This window comes from Lactuca saligna, chromosome 2, assembly GCF_052625555.1.
Source record: "Lactuca saligna cultivar CGN05327 chromosome 2, ASM5262555v1, whole genome shotgun sequence".
Classification (NCBI taxonomy): domain Eukaryota; kingdom Viridiplantae; phylum Streptophyta; class Magnoliopsida; order Asterales; family Asteraceae; genus Lactuca; species Lactuca saligna.
The window spans coordinates 189,104,600-189,121,801 of record NC_136418.1 but is presented as its reverse complement, the minus strand read 5'-3'; the positions used below and the strand labels follow the sequence as shown (position 1 = coordinate 189,121,801).

Here is a 17,202-nt window from a genome sequence, read left to right as displayed (position 1 = left end):
ATTTTAAAATTATTTTTTAAAATATGTACAGTGTAATATTCTATTAGAATATTTCACGTATTTTTCAAAAAAAATGGGATTTTTTAGTTTTATTTTTAATTTTTTAGTTAGTTCAAGTTCCGAAAATAATATTTAAAAAAAAAAAGAATTTTTAAATTTTTCCATTTATTTTGCATTTTAAAATTATTTTTTAGAATATATCAGTATAATTTTTTTTTTCAACTTTTAGAACTTATTTAAAAATAGAAAAACTAAATATACAGAAATTCATAACTTTTTATTCTTTTTCCCATGATATCAAATTCGATAAAAAAAATTCGTCAAATTCACAATGTGAATCTAGATTCACACGGTGAATCCAAAAAATATATTTAACATTACAATGTTAAGCTATGAATTTAGATATTTTTAGTTTTTTTTTTTCGATAAAGAATAAGCTCTAGAACTTAAAAAAAAATTGTTTATTGGAAAACTAATAATTATGGTTCTCTATTGAACTTTATTTCTCTCTCTCTCTCTCTCTCTATATATATATATATATATATATATATATATATATATATATATATATATATATATATATGGTGAGGTTCAATAGAGAACCATAATTAATCAAGGAACCAATCTTTTTTTCAACTTTTAGAACTTATTTAAAAAAAACTAAATATACAAAAATTCATAACTTTTTATTCTTTTTCCCATGATATCAAATTCGATAAAAAAAAATTTCGTCAAATTCACAAGGTGAATCTAGATACACACGGTAAATCCAAAAAATATATTTTACATTTACAATGTTAAGCTATGAATTTAGATATTTTTAGTTTTTTTTTTTTCGATAAAGAATAAGCTGTAGAACTTAAAAAAAAATTAGTTCATTGGAGATGGTTCATTGAAGAACTAATAATTATGGTTATCTATTGAATTTTTTTTCTCTCTCTCTACACATACATACATATATATATATATATATATATATATATATATATATATATATATATATATATATATATATATATATATATATATATATAGGGAAAAGGGAATATACATTACAGCCCCACCTAAGCTTAGGTACTAAACCTCTTGAAAATACATTGTTTTACTATATAAAGATTACGGTTAATGGATTCACGATTAATACTTCAAGATGTAAATTCAAGATCGACACAATAGGGTTTAGGGTTTAGGGTTTAGGTTTATGTTTAGGTTTAGGGTTTAGTGTTTAGGGTTAAGGTTTATGTTTAGGGTTTAGGGTTTAGCGTTAGGGTTTAGGGTTTAGTGTTTAGATTTAGGGTTTAGGGTTTAGCTTTAGTGTTTAGGGTTTAAATTTAGGGTTTAGGTTTAGATTTAGGTTTAGGTTTAGGGTTTAGTAATGTTCACTTGGATGAAGTAATAAACGGTAATTGAGGAAAGAAAACGGAGATGATAAAACGATAATGAAAGAAAGAAATGTTATGGAGAATGATATATTTACCAAGTGAAACCAAACCAGGTATATTTAACATGTTAAAACGATATATTTTAGAGGTTTAGTACCTAAGCTTAGGTGGGGTTGTAATGTATATTCTCTATCCCCATATATATATATATATATATATATATATATATATATATATATATATATATACATACATACATACATACATACATACATACTAGACATTTACCCGCACTAAGCAACGGATGTGAATAGTTTGTTACAACGATTATTTTCATTCGAAAACATGTTATATTTCAAAGATTATAAGTTTGTGCTTTTGGTTACTATTTCTAGTTTAAATTTATAAGTTATGTTGCTCGAATGGGTTAAAAGTGAGTATGTTGTTATTTTCATTGAGATACGAAAGTTGCGAGTCAAAAATAAAAGTAAAGTAAACTTATCAAACAATATTCAAAACTCTCAAACTACACAAGCAAACATAATATGAACATTAAGAACCTTTTTGTCACCATTTATAATAAAATTTTGTTTATCTAATAAAGACATTCACATCTCTGTTTTAATAAGTCTTAAAGAAATAAGTAAAGATTTTACACAAAAAAAAGCCAATTAAAAGGCATCACGTTGGTCTTCCTATGGAAGCCTATTACAACTCCATGCATACAAATTCCATAGAATAAAAACTCTATTATTGATTATTTCATGTTTCTATAATCCATGAATTAAATGAAAAGAAAATAAGACACAAAATGATGGGGACCGCACATACAATTGTACAAAAAATAAAGAAATGGGGAGGTGCACATCCTCGGTTTGTTCGATTAGAAGCTGAGAAATAAACAAAGTTTTTCAATCCATTTCCATTCATTTTTTAACTTTTATATTGGCATAAAAAGCCTTATTTTTTGTTTTTTCATCTTTTGGTAGACACAATTTGTAACATTCGGATTCCCAGGTATCTTATTTTAATTATTTATTTTGAGTTTTGTGGAGGGACTCAGCGAGTTGACGCTCAGACTCGCCGAGTAGGATTGCGATTTTTTGATTGGATTAATGATTGGACTCGACGAGTCGATGCGTGGGCTCGGCGAGTCCACGCTGTAAAGTGAAACCCTAAATCTCAGGGCCTAAGCCCTATTTAAAGGCCCTTATGGGTTTCATTTGCGGCCGCTACTCCCCTGTGAAAACCCTACAGAGCAAAGAGAGTTTAGAGAGCATTTTGGAGGCTAATTCTTCATCCTTTTGGTGTGATCTTGCAAGAAGGAGTGGGAAAATTCAAGCTAGAACGATTGTGGAGCTTGGATATGTGTTGTTCAAACTGAGATTCACATTTTGAGGTACAAGTTCCTTCCCATTTCGTGTATTTGATAGATTCCTTGAATCTAGGGTTTCCTTTGCACCATTTTGAGTTAGATCTTGAAGCATATGATGTCCCAATGGGTGTAGATGATATATATGGACCTTGAGAAGTCCAAACTTCCAACTTTATGTTGTTTCATGTGAGACTTGAGAGTGGATCCCCATTTTAAAGGTTATTTCTCTATTTTTGGTCTTATATGTGTTGCATGAACGTAAAGTTTGAACCTTTACATGACTTTCGAGTGCTAGAAGGTTAGATCTTCTAGTTGGAGAAGAATATCTGACCTTAGAAGGTCGTTTGAGTGTTATCATGGGAGGAACTCGCCGAGTCCATAAGGGGACTCGACGAGTCGGGTCGGGTTGCCCCGTGATTCATGACCTGTAATAACCCATTAAGTGAAGGGTTGACTCAGCGAGTCGAGTGAGGATCAGGGGAGAAGAAGACATGCATGGACTCGCCAAGTCACACAAGTGCACTCGACGAGTCTGGTCAAAGTTTGACAGTTAACTTTTGTTGACTTTTAGGGTTTGGTCAACAATTGGACTTGTGGACCATTTGAAGGGTAAAATGGTCTTTTAGACTTTTTAGAGGACATCGAAGAGGCTACTCTAGCCTGGAGAGCCGTTATTGATTTGAGATAATTGTTTATGTGTTTAGGCGGAGGCTAAATCAGTGTATACATGTACGAGGTTATCCAAGATATCCGAGGTGAGTATTCTCACTATACATTACCTAGAGTGGTATCTAAGTGTAGACCGGAGGGTCTTGTGTGCTATGTGTATGAATGAGATTATGTGTTTAGAGCGAGGGTACATCCTATGTATATATTGTTAGTGTTCTCTGCCTTACCGTTTGCCATATCTACGGTGAATGTGTCTTTTAGTGATTTGGGATTTTGTTTAAGTGTTTAAACTTGTGGCTCACGAAACTTTTCTCCGCACCACTATCGAACAGGATGTATACATATGAGTTATTGAGGATGAAGGAACCAGTAACCACAATAGGATCATTCATGACCTCCTCATGCCCCATTGTTAACACTCTTCCCACACCTTCGGCATTCCTCGCTTTTGGGCAGTCCCTCTTGAAATTCCCTGTTTCACCACACCTGTAGCAAGCCAGGCTCACTCCGATATTAGTGGTTTGGGTGTTTTGTTGTGCCGGTATCCTACATAATCGGGTGGTATACCTCTTCTTTATGTAGTTGTTGCAGTATATTTCTCGGCAGACTCCGGTGTGATGGAAGTTGCACTTGTTACACTTTGGGAGAGTTCCAACATTTGGTTTGTTGGGTCCTGGTGTAACGACCCAAAATTTAAGACCAAAGATTTCTTTTAATAAAACATTACTTTAAGCAAAGTCATCATTTCAAAACATAACCAGAGTATTAATTTTCAAAACACATGTTCATTATCAGAGTAAACATTCCCAGACTGTCTAATCTATGGTGTGTGTCATGCGATCACCCCAAGCTCTTCCCTCCGCTACCGGAAGTACCTGAAACCAAAACTGAAAACTTTAAGCACGAAGCTTAGTGAGTTCCCCACCCTAACACATACCATGCATAACCACATACTGCATATACTGGGCCACGCCCGCTATCTTGGCCCCCGCCCCTACCTCGGGCCTCGCCCGCTACAACGGCCCCGCCGCTCCAGGCCCTGCCTGGCTTCGAGCCCCGCTCGGATACAGATCTGTTTCACTTAGGCCTCGCGTGTCACAGGGCCTCTCCCGCCAACAAATAATAACACATAAACATATCACAACACATAACTAACACACATACAACTGGTTCTATCCTAAGGCCTCGCCTATCCTGGGCCTCGCCCATGTCCTGCTACTGATGAGTCATGGAACCCTGTCCACGCTCCTACTGGTAGTAAGATACGGGCTCAGCCCACTCTCACTCCTTCCCTAACTTGGGCCTCGCCCCTGTTCTGCTACTAAGGAGATATGGTACCCCATCCACACTCTGCTATTGGTGATATACGGGACCTCGCCTACACTCACCTCCCTACCAGGCACATACATGTATCACACAGACAACAAGTATAAACTATCATATAAACAAATCCTTGGGCACCCGCCCGCTATTAATGGACCTCGTCCTGAATATCATACTAGCATACTGTGCCTAGGGCCAACCCCCGGGTCTTCTACTCATAACTACATGGGCTGGCATTGTGGCCTTAGACCCATTCACACAAAGGGAAACTCACCTGCACTGGCTGAACTTGCTGATAATCTCACTAGCTGCTGCCCGGCAACTCACTGAACTCCTGCTCCCCTTGCTCCCCGAACTACCAATATCAAAGCAACACTGAGTCTAACTGACCCCCGAAAGACAACCAAGTCAACTCTGGTCAAAGTCAAAGTCTTGGTCAAAGTCAACCTTCCAGGTCAACCCTACTCGTTGAGTCACCCTACTGACTCGCCGAGTTCAAATGTTCAGATTTCTTCCATTCGCGTCTCGACTCGCCGAGTCAGTCCATGACTCGCCGAGTCTACCGATTTCTGAGTCCTGACCTGTCCAACTCACCGAGTCTCCACCCGACTCACTGATTCGAGTCTCAACTTGAAGGGTTTGGGGTTTCGCAACCTGACTTGCCGAGTCCAAGAACAGACTCGCCAAGTACAAGGCAATCTTTATCTGACTCGATGAGCTGTTCATCCCACTCGTCGAGTTGCTCCTCACCTTCATGCTACTCGCCGAGTCCACTCAAAGGACTCGCCGAGTCCATTCAGATCTCATTACATGCAGAGGACTTTTGAGTCATGCATGGACTCCAAACTGTAGATCTACCATTCCCAAGCCTATTTCTCACGTAAATTTGCAAACTTTACGTGTAAAGAAGGAGATCTAAGCAAAATACACCATAAACTAGGGTTTAAGGTAAAGAGGCTCCAAAATCAACTCAAGGGCTGCTACTTTATGCTTATCCAGACCATAATGAGCTTAGATCTGAAGTAGCAACCTCAGATCTGGCTTCTAACTCAAAAGAGGTAACTAATCATGGCTAGAAAACCCCCAAAACTCACAACCATACTAGATCTAAAGGAGAGAACGACTTAATACCTTCAATAACTCAGAAAACTTCTCCAATATTCAGATCCAAGGCCAATCCTTGAAGCTCCAATGATTCCCTTCAAATCACCCCAATAATGGCTTGGAAGCTTGAATGAGCAACAATGGGGCTTAGGGTTCGATGTTCTGGGTGAAAGGGGCAGTAAAGGAGCCCTAGGGGAGAGAATGAGATGTTTAAATAGGCTCCAAGTCCCGATTTTATAGTTTTCCTCGCACAGACTAGACTTGCCGAGTCCCCTTGGCCGGCTCGCCGAGTCGGTCACTTACTCCTCGACCCGGATCCCGCTCGGACTCGCCGAGTTCATCCTTGGACTCACCGAGTCGTCCTTTAAAACTAGGGTTTTATTTCCTTTCCTGGCCTTCCAAACTTTGGGTGTTACACCTGGAGTGTCAAGGATGGTAGCAACGTAGGTTGCAACCGTTTGTTGCTTCTTTGTGGGCTCTTGTGTTGATTAACCCTTCATTTTGTTCCAAAATTTTCTTCTTGTCGTCACTTCCTTTGGTTTGCTCGGAAGTAGATGTCATAAAGCCCTGACGGACTCCATGATCCACAAGTGTTTGTGCCAGGTATCTGGCACTGTCAAATGTAGACAAATTTGCAGCTATAACATTCCCTTGAATCTGGGGAGATAGTTCCAAGATATATCGTTCCACTTTCTTACTCTATGGGGTGACCATCCCATGACATAATACAATTAGGTCACTAAATCTAGCAGTGTGGGTTGCAATACCAGCGTCCTTCATTGTAAGGTTCCAGAGCTCTTGCTCTAACTTTTGAACCTCGCCCCTCAGGCAATATTCTGCTAACATCAAAACTTTCAAGTCTTCCTATCTCATGGCGTTGGCCAATGGGAGAGTCAGTGATTTAACATAACCGTTCCACCATGATAGAGCTCTGTTAGCGAAAGTGCAAGCTGCAAATTTGACTTTGCTTCCCTCTGGGATTGCACACAATTTCAAACACCGACTATGTTTTCTCGAATCACCTTGTTCACGCAAAGACACCTCCGGTGCCATCGAAAGATTTTGGTTTAAAATTAGTGACGTCTTTGTAGGAGCATTCACTTGGGTGCCCCTGACTATTCCATTGGTTAGTATTATTGTACCACTTCCCATCCCACTTGCACTATTCGTGCTGATTTGCGCCAGGGTGGCTGCCACTGCGGCTGTTACAGCAACTTGAAAAATAGCAGCATCCATTTGAGGTGGTGGTGGCGGTGGTGGAAAATAATTTGGTAATATGGATGTTTCGTATATTTTTCGTATCATGAATTTGGTAATATAGATGTTTCGTATATTTTTAGCATTCTCGCAAAAATATAAGTAAGCATGCGTAAAACAATTTGTATTTTTAATACAAAATTTTCTTTTGTTTTACTTGTATTCCCTCTAAAAATATGGAAAAATCTTAACAACTGTAAGGGTATGAACTCACATCAGGTGTGTTCTTGGCTGGATAACAAAGTGATAGTGTTGATCCTCCGGTTAGAACGCGTGAAAAATAGTTGTATCCTAATATTATTTTAATCACACTATATTGAGTATAAATTAGTTAAATTAATATGTGAAGTGTTATAAAACACTAGATTAATTTAAAAGGACTTACAAGTTTTATGGGAAAGGTTTGAGTGAATTTTCTGGGAATTGCTTGAAGATATGAAGAGGTTCTTAGGAAAGGTATGAAGATATGATAGCCTTTCTATGATTTTTGAGAGAAAAAGTAACTGATTTGTAAATGTGTAATTGCGAAATGAGGAGGTGATTTCGTTTATATATATATATATATATATATATATATATATATATATATATATATATATGTAAGAGATAAAATATGATGCAACATTTGCATTGAAATGTGTCATTTATCACTTTGGGGAGTGTGCCACCGCTTAAAATTAAAAGATTTCGACTCATCTTCACCGAAACGTGCTCCACGACGGTGTTATAAAACTTGTAAGTCCTTAATTAATCTAGTGTTATAAATTAATATGTGAAGTGTTATAAAACAAGAGGGGTTCTCGGTGGGTGGGTTTTCGCTCTTAATTTCTCCACACAAGGGGATTTCGGTTTTTGGTGGGTTTTTTATTCCAAATACTGAAGACTCTTTAAGTAATAAAATTTTCATGATTTAATTTTTAATTATTTATTTATATGACTTAAGTTTGACTCGTTTGACTTTGGTTTGCCTTGTTTTACTTTTATCTGACTTTCTTTGACTTTTATTGACCTGAAATAACCGTTTGTTATATGGCGGGTTTTCCTTGATTATATTGGCCAAAAACACATTTCTACAACATCACATCACAAAATGCACACATATTTGCACCACAATACACACATACAACCACCTTCCATGATGGCTGACGGTGGTAGAGGCGGCAACAAGATAACAACCACCATGGTGGGCTGCCATGGTGGTTCCCTCGTTTTTTGGCCAACAGAGAGAGCACACTCGCATCCGGCTTAGCAGAAGCAACACACTCACACACGGGCGAAGACACCACCGAGCTATTGCACTTCATTCTTGGAGGAGAACGACTGCGGAGGGGTGGTGAACGGGCGGTAGAAGAATCACAACGACGACAAAAGCACCAACAGACAACACTAGCGACCGCAAAGCTATCGACCGACGATGCTGGTGCCGTTACAGACGGCGAGTCGAAAGGGACAAAGCGTTGCGCGATCGAGAACTACAACAGCGACAACCGTAACGTGCTCCACGACGGCTCTGTCTTCGTTGACAACAATGTAACAACGACTTCTGGCTTCACGATGGAGGGACGACAGCTTGAGGACTCAACAATCGCGACGGTTGAAACTCGATCTAGATTTAGGATTTGAAACGTGTCCATTGGCAAGAGGGTGGAGGGGAACGGGTTTAATTCCCGTGTCCAACTCCCAAACTTTATGTAAACGTGGCACAACCGGTACGTCCCCTTCATAATCTTTTCAAAACAAATCCATAAATTACCATTCAACCTCTCAGCATTCCAAAATGCTTTCAATTTAAGTCGAATATTTACCAAACACTCTCTCTCTTTAGAAATCTTTACAAAATCACTCTTAAAATTACATTTGACTCATCGAAACACCCTACTAAATATTAAGGATTTAAGGTTACAATAAAATAATATGATTTACATTTCGGGGTTAAGAATTTATTATTTATTTACTTAACTAATTAAATTTCAAACGAAATGTTATAAAAATATTTAATTTTAAGCACTAATATCATATATAGTTCATATTACTATATTTGTTTAACTTTTTGTTACTTTTAAGTAAAAACAATTTTTTTTTTCGAAAATTTGAAATTATTTTTTGGATTTCAAACTTCTTCTTGAAATTTCAAAAGTTTTCTTGTATTTTTTGAAATTTAAAACATATTTTTTCTTGTTCCGGAATAACCATTCCATGTAAAATGGTTATTTTTTTTAAAAAAATTTGGTTATTTTTTTCAAATCAACATTAAAAATAGGTAGATCATTTAATTTCCTTTTTATCTATCGATTAATTTTTAACTATTAATCAACTTATCGGCAAACATAAGCATAATACTTATAAAAAGAAAAAATTAAATGTGGTGCGAAACAACATTAGATGTGGAACGATTTGGCATAATGGCCGTTGGATCATTAGGGCAAATTCACAGCCACATGATTACATCCTCCATCATCGCCGCATCCTTCTCGTTTAAACTAGCTGCCAAATCTCCATCTTTGACCTAGGGCTTCTTATCGTTCGGGTCATTCAGACAACATCCAACTATAAATACATCCCTCCTCAACTCCTTCGAATCTGCGATCCGTTGCCATATGATTTTTGAGGCTCTTTTGAAGGAAAAAACTGGATTATGAGGTGTTAAATCTTCAAGAGCATCGCCTGTTTTATCATTCAAAGCTATACGTTCGATGATTGGTTCATTTTGGCGTGTAAGATTGATGTGAATCAAACAAAGAAGACTTGATGTTTATGCATTATACTCAAAGGAGGAAACGTGATTATTGTTTGGATCGCCAGAGAATCGGCGGCTTTTCGTTATTCGGATGATGGAGGTCCAGTCAAATATGGAGCAAAGGTACGAGAAACCATAAGTTTTTTTGATTTTATCCTTTTTTTCCAATCAAACGATAAAGAATTTTCGGCTATCGGACTATGCGAATCTCCAGAATTTTACCTGAACTAGTCCGAAACATACAGAATGTGCGAACCGATGCCACAAACAAAAATCCTTCGATTATTCGTTCCACTGATGTATCTACATCTTTAGTTGAGCTTCCATCTTGAAATTGATTTAGCCTTCTCTTCTGAGGTTTCACATCTAAATCGATGCAGACATTATTTATCTCTATCCTCTAAGGATTCCTTGAATGGGGACGTCATTCGCATCATTGGGGTCCGCCGATAATAAATCTTTTTACGTTGTTACTAATCTAAATCTCCTCTTATCACCACGATGAGGGGAAACAATCTTCCTTATAATCGAGGAACAAACACTCAAATTGAGTGCTTGTCGAAAAACTGAATTAGGGCAAATTGTTGGTCTTGATTACATCGACTACTTTTTTCCTTCTTCATCTGGATTTGAGTTCTCCATTGATTAATCTACAAACTAATAAATAAAGGGTTACAGTTATGCTATTTATATGCAAGTATTGTTTCTCTTAACAATTCATATGGCCTTCAATTCTTTACACCTAATCAGATCTCATCATACTGTGATACATTAAGATGGTTTCAAGATATCTTCAAAGGAAATAGCCCTCAAAAGTCCAGATTTATAAATTAATGTACGGAGGGTTTAATTAGATTTTAGCCAGAGCTTCGTTTGCATAACTGATATATTTAATCACATGGCTTTTTCCAAACCTGTTGCAGTGCTACCTTCAAAATCAGCATGTGTTAAATATTGGGCATACTTGTAAATCTTATAATTTTCTTATTTTGTCTTTAAAATCCTATAAGTTTATATTTGTTGCATTTATTTGCCCAACTCATATGTGGTTTCACAATAATAACCTTCTTTGATGTTTTGCTACTTCAGTTTGCAGGTTACTCTGAACTACTTTTACCTTACAAGCTATAAGTTAATTGTTTAGAACCAGTCTAAACTAAAACATACCAGAATGGATTTAGAACTTTTGAACCATATCAATGTGGACTTAAAATGGAACATACTGAAAAAAGGTCGTAGGAGCATGGCTAGACGCCCGAGGAAGACAGGGGCAGACACTTTTGAATTGGGTAACAAAAAACAAGATCCAACTGCTTTTGAAACAAAGAAGGTATTTATTATTCTCTATATAGTATATGCATATGTTTTTTATCTGCTATGTGACATGAAGTTTTACTTTTTACTCTTGTCTTCCTGACAGGTAGTTGACACCCCTTTGAAGAGAAGAAGACTTGTGCACCAATCCCCATCTACACCTCCTCAAGTTTCATGTCTCCATGGCAATGGGGTTCTTCCACCTGGACCTCAGACTCCTTGTGTCCATTATGAAGATCCTAGTCAGCGGTATCATTCTTCACTATCTCAGAACCTGAAAACAAAGTCCAAGACTCGATTGAGAAACAGTAATAAATCAAATCCGACAAAAAAAGTTGACTTTTCAGGTATTGAGCTTCTTGCTGCTGCTGCATGCAGCAGCTTCATTCATGATGATGCAGATTATGTTGATGATCAAAAAGTGTTGAAAGAAGACACAACAGCAGGAGTTGATTCATGTGCTGTTGGTATAAAAGAAACTTTGATATCAACGGAGTCAGACGAGGCAGAGAAAAAGGTTGCATTAAGGTTACATTGGGACTTAAATACTGTAATGGATGAGTGGGAGGAGCCTTGTGATGGGTTGCTGGTTAAATCTCAGCCTCAGGAAAATTGTTCAGAAGGTGTAAAGATGAAGTTAGAAGAAGGGTATGAAAGTAGATGCACCGAAGGTGTATCCGTGAATCAATTGGGTTTGATTGAAAGGTGTAATGAGAAAACACATGAATCGATTGAAGATTTGGGCATAAAGACATCAGATTGTGAAAGCTGTGTGAGTAAATCAGATATACAAGAAGAAAGCAATGTGAAGGATTCAGATTCAGATCAGCAGGAGGGTGTTTGTGAAGAAGTAATTATTGAAGGTGGTTGTGAATCCCCTAAAGTGTTGAAAAGTTATTGTGAGAAGAAAGGTGGTTCAGAAGATGGGTGTGGTTCAAATTCAAATGTCACTGAAGATGAACATGTGAAAGCTGAAGAAATTGGTTATGAATCTCCATTTGAAGATGGGGAGTTGAGAGAGAGGGTGTATTATGAGTCTGATAATACATACAAAGACAAAGACAAAGACAAAGACAAGGATGAGCTTGGGAGTATTGAAAACCCTTTGCCAGAAAAGGCATCAGAGCACAATGGTGAAGTTGAAAGCTCGTTATTGTTGGCTGACAGTGTGAGTGTGGAAGAAAGTAGGAAAAATGTTGGAAGAAATTATTATTATAATAGTAGATCATGGTGGGATAGGGATAGCAGTAGCCATGAGCACAATAGACCGACTAGAGATTACTGTCCAAGGTATAGTGGTTATAGGGCCCACAGCAGAAGAAGGCCATCATCATTATCATCATCATCTGAAAGAAACTATGAATATGATGATAGTTACAATCACAGGGCACCTAATAGATACAGATTTCATTATCATTATTTAGAAAGAGAAAGAGAAAGAAAAGTAGGGTGCTATTCAAGATCCCGATCAGGGTCTCCAATCGCGTGGCATTTTCAGAAGCCAAAGAATTTGGATGTTGTAACACAGAGACAGAGGAGCCTTGAATTTGATCAACCTCCACCTCATTCTTCTTCTTCTTCTTCCAAATATACAGGCAAGAGACACTCATCGATTGGGTACAAGGACAAGAATGGTTATACTTGTACCCGAAAGTAATAACCAATCACCTGTGTACTTTATTTATTTATTTATTTTTGTTGTTTTAAATCTTCATTTTCTCCTTTCGTGAGAGGGGTATTTAGGACATTGTTTTTTTGTTGGGTCAAATACCATTCAATCGGTTTGGTTCTCTCTTTGGCCATATCCCCTCTTTATTTTTTTTAGATAAGAAAAGTAACTAGTTTTTCAATGCAGATTCATGCTTACATCATCGATTTTTTAATAAGAACATGGGCTTATCAATTACAGACAAAACAAATCCACGCTCACACTTTGTTATTTATTGACTTGCTGTTGTAATTCACATTCTTCTTTTATCATGATCACCAGTTAAAGCTCATGGACGTCTGCATCTTTCTTGTTCTTCTCCATCAGCATCCCTGCAAACATTACAAAACACCAATATTTCACAACAACGTTTTCTCTATCTACTTGTATAGCATTAATAGCACAAGATAATCAACAACTTACTCTTTAAGTCCTTTTACCATACGTACACAAAACTAGTAGCCAAGAAAACGCTAGCACAGACAATTAGAATGTCCTATAATGTTTTGAATGTGTAATTCTAGACCTCACCGCCAATGTCATCGTTTACTCTATTGCCTCTATGTTGGGGAAGGCTTAAAGTGTAAGGTTTTAATCTGGGCTTGCAAAATGAAAATTAGATTTTTTTCAATACTTTTGGTGTTTGTGCCTCTCATCTAAAAGCATTATATATATATATATATATATATATATATATATATATATATATATATATATATATATATATATATAATTTTTTACCTTCCTACCAAAATTTTCTTTTTTATTTGATCTTGATATATATATATATATATATATATATATATATATATATATATATATATATATATATATATATATATATATGGGTAAAGTGAATATACCTAACAACCTTATATAAGCTCAGTTACCTAACCACATCATACTCTATGAATTTGTATCATATTTGCATTATAATCACCCAAAGTTCTTAAATTTCAATCTCATAACTTGATTGCTTCCAAAATCTTTGGACTTTCACCATTATCTTCCTTCAAATAACATCTTTCTATCGGAGACCCCCTGGTGGGCTTCATATACTACCGTTACAAATCAAATGGTGTAGGAGGAATATAATGGTGAATGTATGAAAATCTTGGAAGTAAATCAAATTAATGGTTGAAGTTTAAGAACGTTAGACGATTGCAATGGAAATATAATGCAAAACAATGTAGTATAATGTGGTTAGGTACCTAAGCTTATATAAGGTTGTTAGGTATATTCACTTTACTCTATATATATATACCCGTTAGATCTTTTTCAATAGTTTTGGTGTTTGTGCCTCTCTCTCTCTCTCTCTCTCTCTCTCTCTCTCTCATCTGTGAATCTGAAACACCCACACACCTTCATTCCTCTTCCCTTTCTCCCTCTCAAGTGCTGCCAATCGCTGCTCACCTAACGTCGAACTACATTAGTCCATCTCCAAATCATAAATGTGTTTTTCCCTTCCCTAAATCATAAATGTGTACATCCCCAATCGATTCGCGAACTAGGTTAAAACCGTTTTTCAATCAGGTGAAGAACAAAATAAATGATTGCCGGCTGTGTGTCCGTGTTTGACGTTCTATGCGAGTACGCGGGAGCAAGAAAAAAGAAGCTAGGAGAACAGGAAACCAGATTGTGATTTCTTTTTTATTGTTGATGTTAGGGATTTGATTCTCGGTTTCAAAGGTTTCTTAATTAATCGTCGCTTATTATTATCCCTTTTTTTTTGCTGCAATAAATTGGGCATTTACCGCCTCACTATGTCTAGGATCAAATATGCGACAGTGTCGGTTATGGTGGAAGAGAACCTATGTGGATGGTGGTAGGGTGGTTGTAATGAGCAGGGCAACCGCAAGTGGTGGTGTTTGGTAGTGGTTCGAGGGGCGGTAATGGAATTGCCTCCATTATTACAACCAGTGATGCTTATTTAAGAATTATTGCCGGTGGCGTTGAGTTGGTCTACGTGGGGAGTGGTGATGAAAATAAAGGGAAGTAACGGTAGTGGTGATTTGGGATGGACTAGGGCAGTCGAAGGGGAGAAGAATGGTGAGCCAAAGTGAGAACGAGAAGAAATAAATCGTGGTAGGGGTTAGTGCGGTTTATTTGTTTTCTTATATTTAATTATTAGATTTAGTTTAAGAAAAACATACAAGAAATTAATAAAGGGAAAAAAAACATAATTTTATGTAGCTCAGAGACGATCAAGTTTCAGAAACCACATATATTTAATTATTAGATTTTGTTTAAGAAAAACATACAAGAAATTAATAAAGGAAAAAAAAACGTAATTTAATATAGCTCACGTATAAACCAAATAGACAATTCATTCAAGTTTCGAAAACATATTTTACAATTTGTATAAAAAAATTTGAATCAGAGGCTGAAATTGTAATTTTTTAAAAACTACAATGACCATTTATGTAAATAATTAGGTTAAAATATCAAAAAACATAAAAAATTTATAAAGTTTTATTAAACTAATAAAATAAAAACTTATAAATTTTTTATTAAACTAATAAAATATAAGTTTTTTTTAGGCTTGATTATTTAAAATTAATATATATTTTTATTTGAATATCCTTTAACTTTTTTTTATTCAAAATCATATACTATATAGCCTTTTAGTTATTAATAAAACTCATTTAAACTATATTTTTATAATGAAGATCTTTTAATTTAACTTATTAGAAAATAGATTAGTACTACAATAAAATTATTTTATTAATACAAATTGATGGACTAAAAATAATAAATACGGATGGACTTATTTAACTAACTAAAAATAATCAAACCATCTCTCCCTCGATGCACACTGCAGGTGTTTAGATCCAAAAATAGACAAAAATGTAGATCTGGGAATAGAAAATCTTTACAGCAAAGCTCCATCCTGAAATCCTTGGATACATGGGGGAAAGAGGATGGTATCACGAAGTTAGTTCAAAATATGTTAGACAATCCTGAGGTTGGAGCTATGAGACAGGGTGAAGTTATCCTTCATAAGGAGGCTACATCAAGTAACACCAACACCCGACAGTGCCTTCGTAAGGTTGCAGATGACCATTTTACTGTAGCAGTGAAAGTGTTATGCTCATCGAGTGTTGCACCATATAATGGTGATACTATTAAAGCTTTGGAGGACAAACACCCTTTCAGACCACCCCCATCCATGTCGAGCCCTATAATTTCTGAACCTCCCCTTGTAGCAGACTTTGATTGTGTATTTAGTTTCATCAAATCCTTCCCTAAAGGAACTTCCTGCGGGAGAGATGGCTTGAGGGCTCAATACTTACTAGACGCCCTTTGTGGAGAAGGGTCTGTTATTACCACAAATCTCATACATGCTATCACTTCAGTTGTTAATTTATGGTTAGAGGGAAGATGTCCAACCATTTTGGCAGAGTTTGTTGCATCCGCTCCTCTCACGCCTCTACTTAAACCTGACAATGGGATCCGTCCGATTGCAGTAGGCACTATATGGAGCGTCTGGTTTCCAAGGTTGCCATGAAAGGTGTGGGGTAAAGAAATGCCCAAGTATCTTAATGATTTTCAGTTTGCGTTTGGTGTATCTGGCGGCGCTGAGGCTGTGTTACACAGTGCCAATAGGGTGTTGAGTGAACACAATGTTGATGGGTCTCTTGTAATGCTGACTGTGGATTTTTCGAACGCCTTTAACCTGGTGGTTCGTTCAGCATTGCTACATGAGGTTAAGAAGATGTGCCCTTCCATTTCTTTGTGGGTGAATTTCTTGTACGGGCAAGCAGCGAGACTTTATATCGGAGACCAACATATATCGTCTGCCACTGGGGTGCAGCAAGGTGACCTCTTGGGCCCTCTTCTTTTTGCCCTTGTTTTGCACCCGCTTGTGCACAAGATTAGAGACAATTGTAAACTCCTTCTCCATGCTTGGTACCTAGATGATGGGACTGTCATTGGGGATTCAGAGGAGGTGGCTAGAGTGTTGAACATAATTCGGTTGCATGGTCCAGGTTTAGGTCTTGAGTTGAACATCAAGAAAACGAAGATTTTTTGGCCCTCATGTGATGGTAGGAAGCTTCGGGCTGATTTATTCCCTACGGAGATCAGGAGACCTTCTTTTGGGGGTGAAACTCCTTGGGGGGGGGGGGGGGGCTGTTAGCAGAGACGCGGGGTTTATTAGCGGGCTGACCGTGAAAATAACAGTCAATGCTGTTGATTTGATGGGCATTCTTCCACAACTATGTGACCCACAGAGTGAACTCCTTTTGCTTCGATCATGTATGGGCATTGCAAAACTTTTCTTTGGTTTAAGAACATGTCAGCCGGTACACATAGAAGAGGCAGTGTTATTCTT

At 37.0% G+C, this 17,202-nt stretch overlaps 1 protein-coding gene across 2 annotated transcripts; it reads left to right on the top strand.

Moving 5' to 3' along the window:
- Positions 1 to 9,829: 9,829 nt before the first annotated feature.
- Positions 9,830 to 13,015, top strand: LOC145028569 (uncharacterized). Of its 2 annotated transcripts, XM_078977262.1 has the most exons (3): positions 9,830 to 9,970; positions 10,937 to 11,177; positions 11,268 to 13,015. In XM_078977262.1, exons 2-3 carry the CDS (start codon positions 11,019 to 11,021, stop codon positions 12,816 to 12,818), a joined length of 1,710 nt encoding a protein of 569 aa, XP_078833388.1. In that variant the 5' UTR covers positions 9,830 to 9,970; positions 10,937 to 11,018; the 3' UTR covers positions 12,819 to 13,015. The 2 variants fall into 2 exon arrangements, with proteins under 2 accessions (XP_078833388.1, XP_078833389.1); XM_078977263.1 differs by lacking the exons at positions 9,830 to 9,970; positions 10,937 to 11,177 and having other exon boundaries at positions 11,274 to 11,410; positions 11,509 to 13,015.
- The last annotated feature ends 4,187 nt before the right edge of the window (positions 13,016 to 17,202 follow it).

Excerpts from the sequence above, each read along its gene's own strand:
- LOC145028569 (XM_078977262.1), top strand. The coding sequence starts at position 11,019 with ATGGATTTAGAACTTTTGAACCATATCAATGTGGACTTAAAATGGAAC. Across the intron at positions 11,178-11,267 it reads CTGCTTTTGAAACAAAGAAG|GTAGTTGACACCCCTTTGAA; the intron begins GTATTTATTATT and ends TCTTCCTGACAG.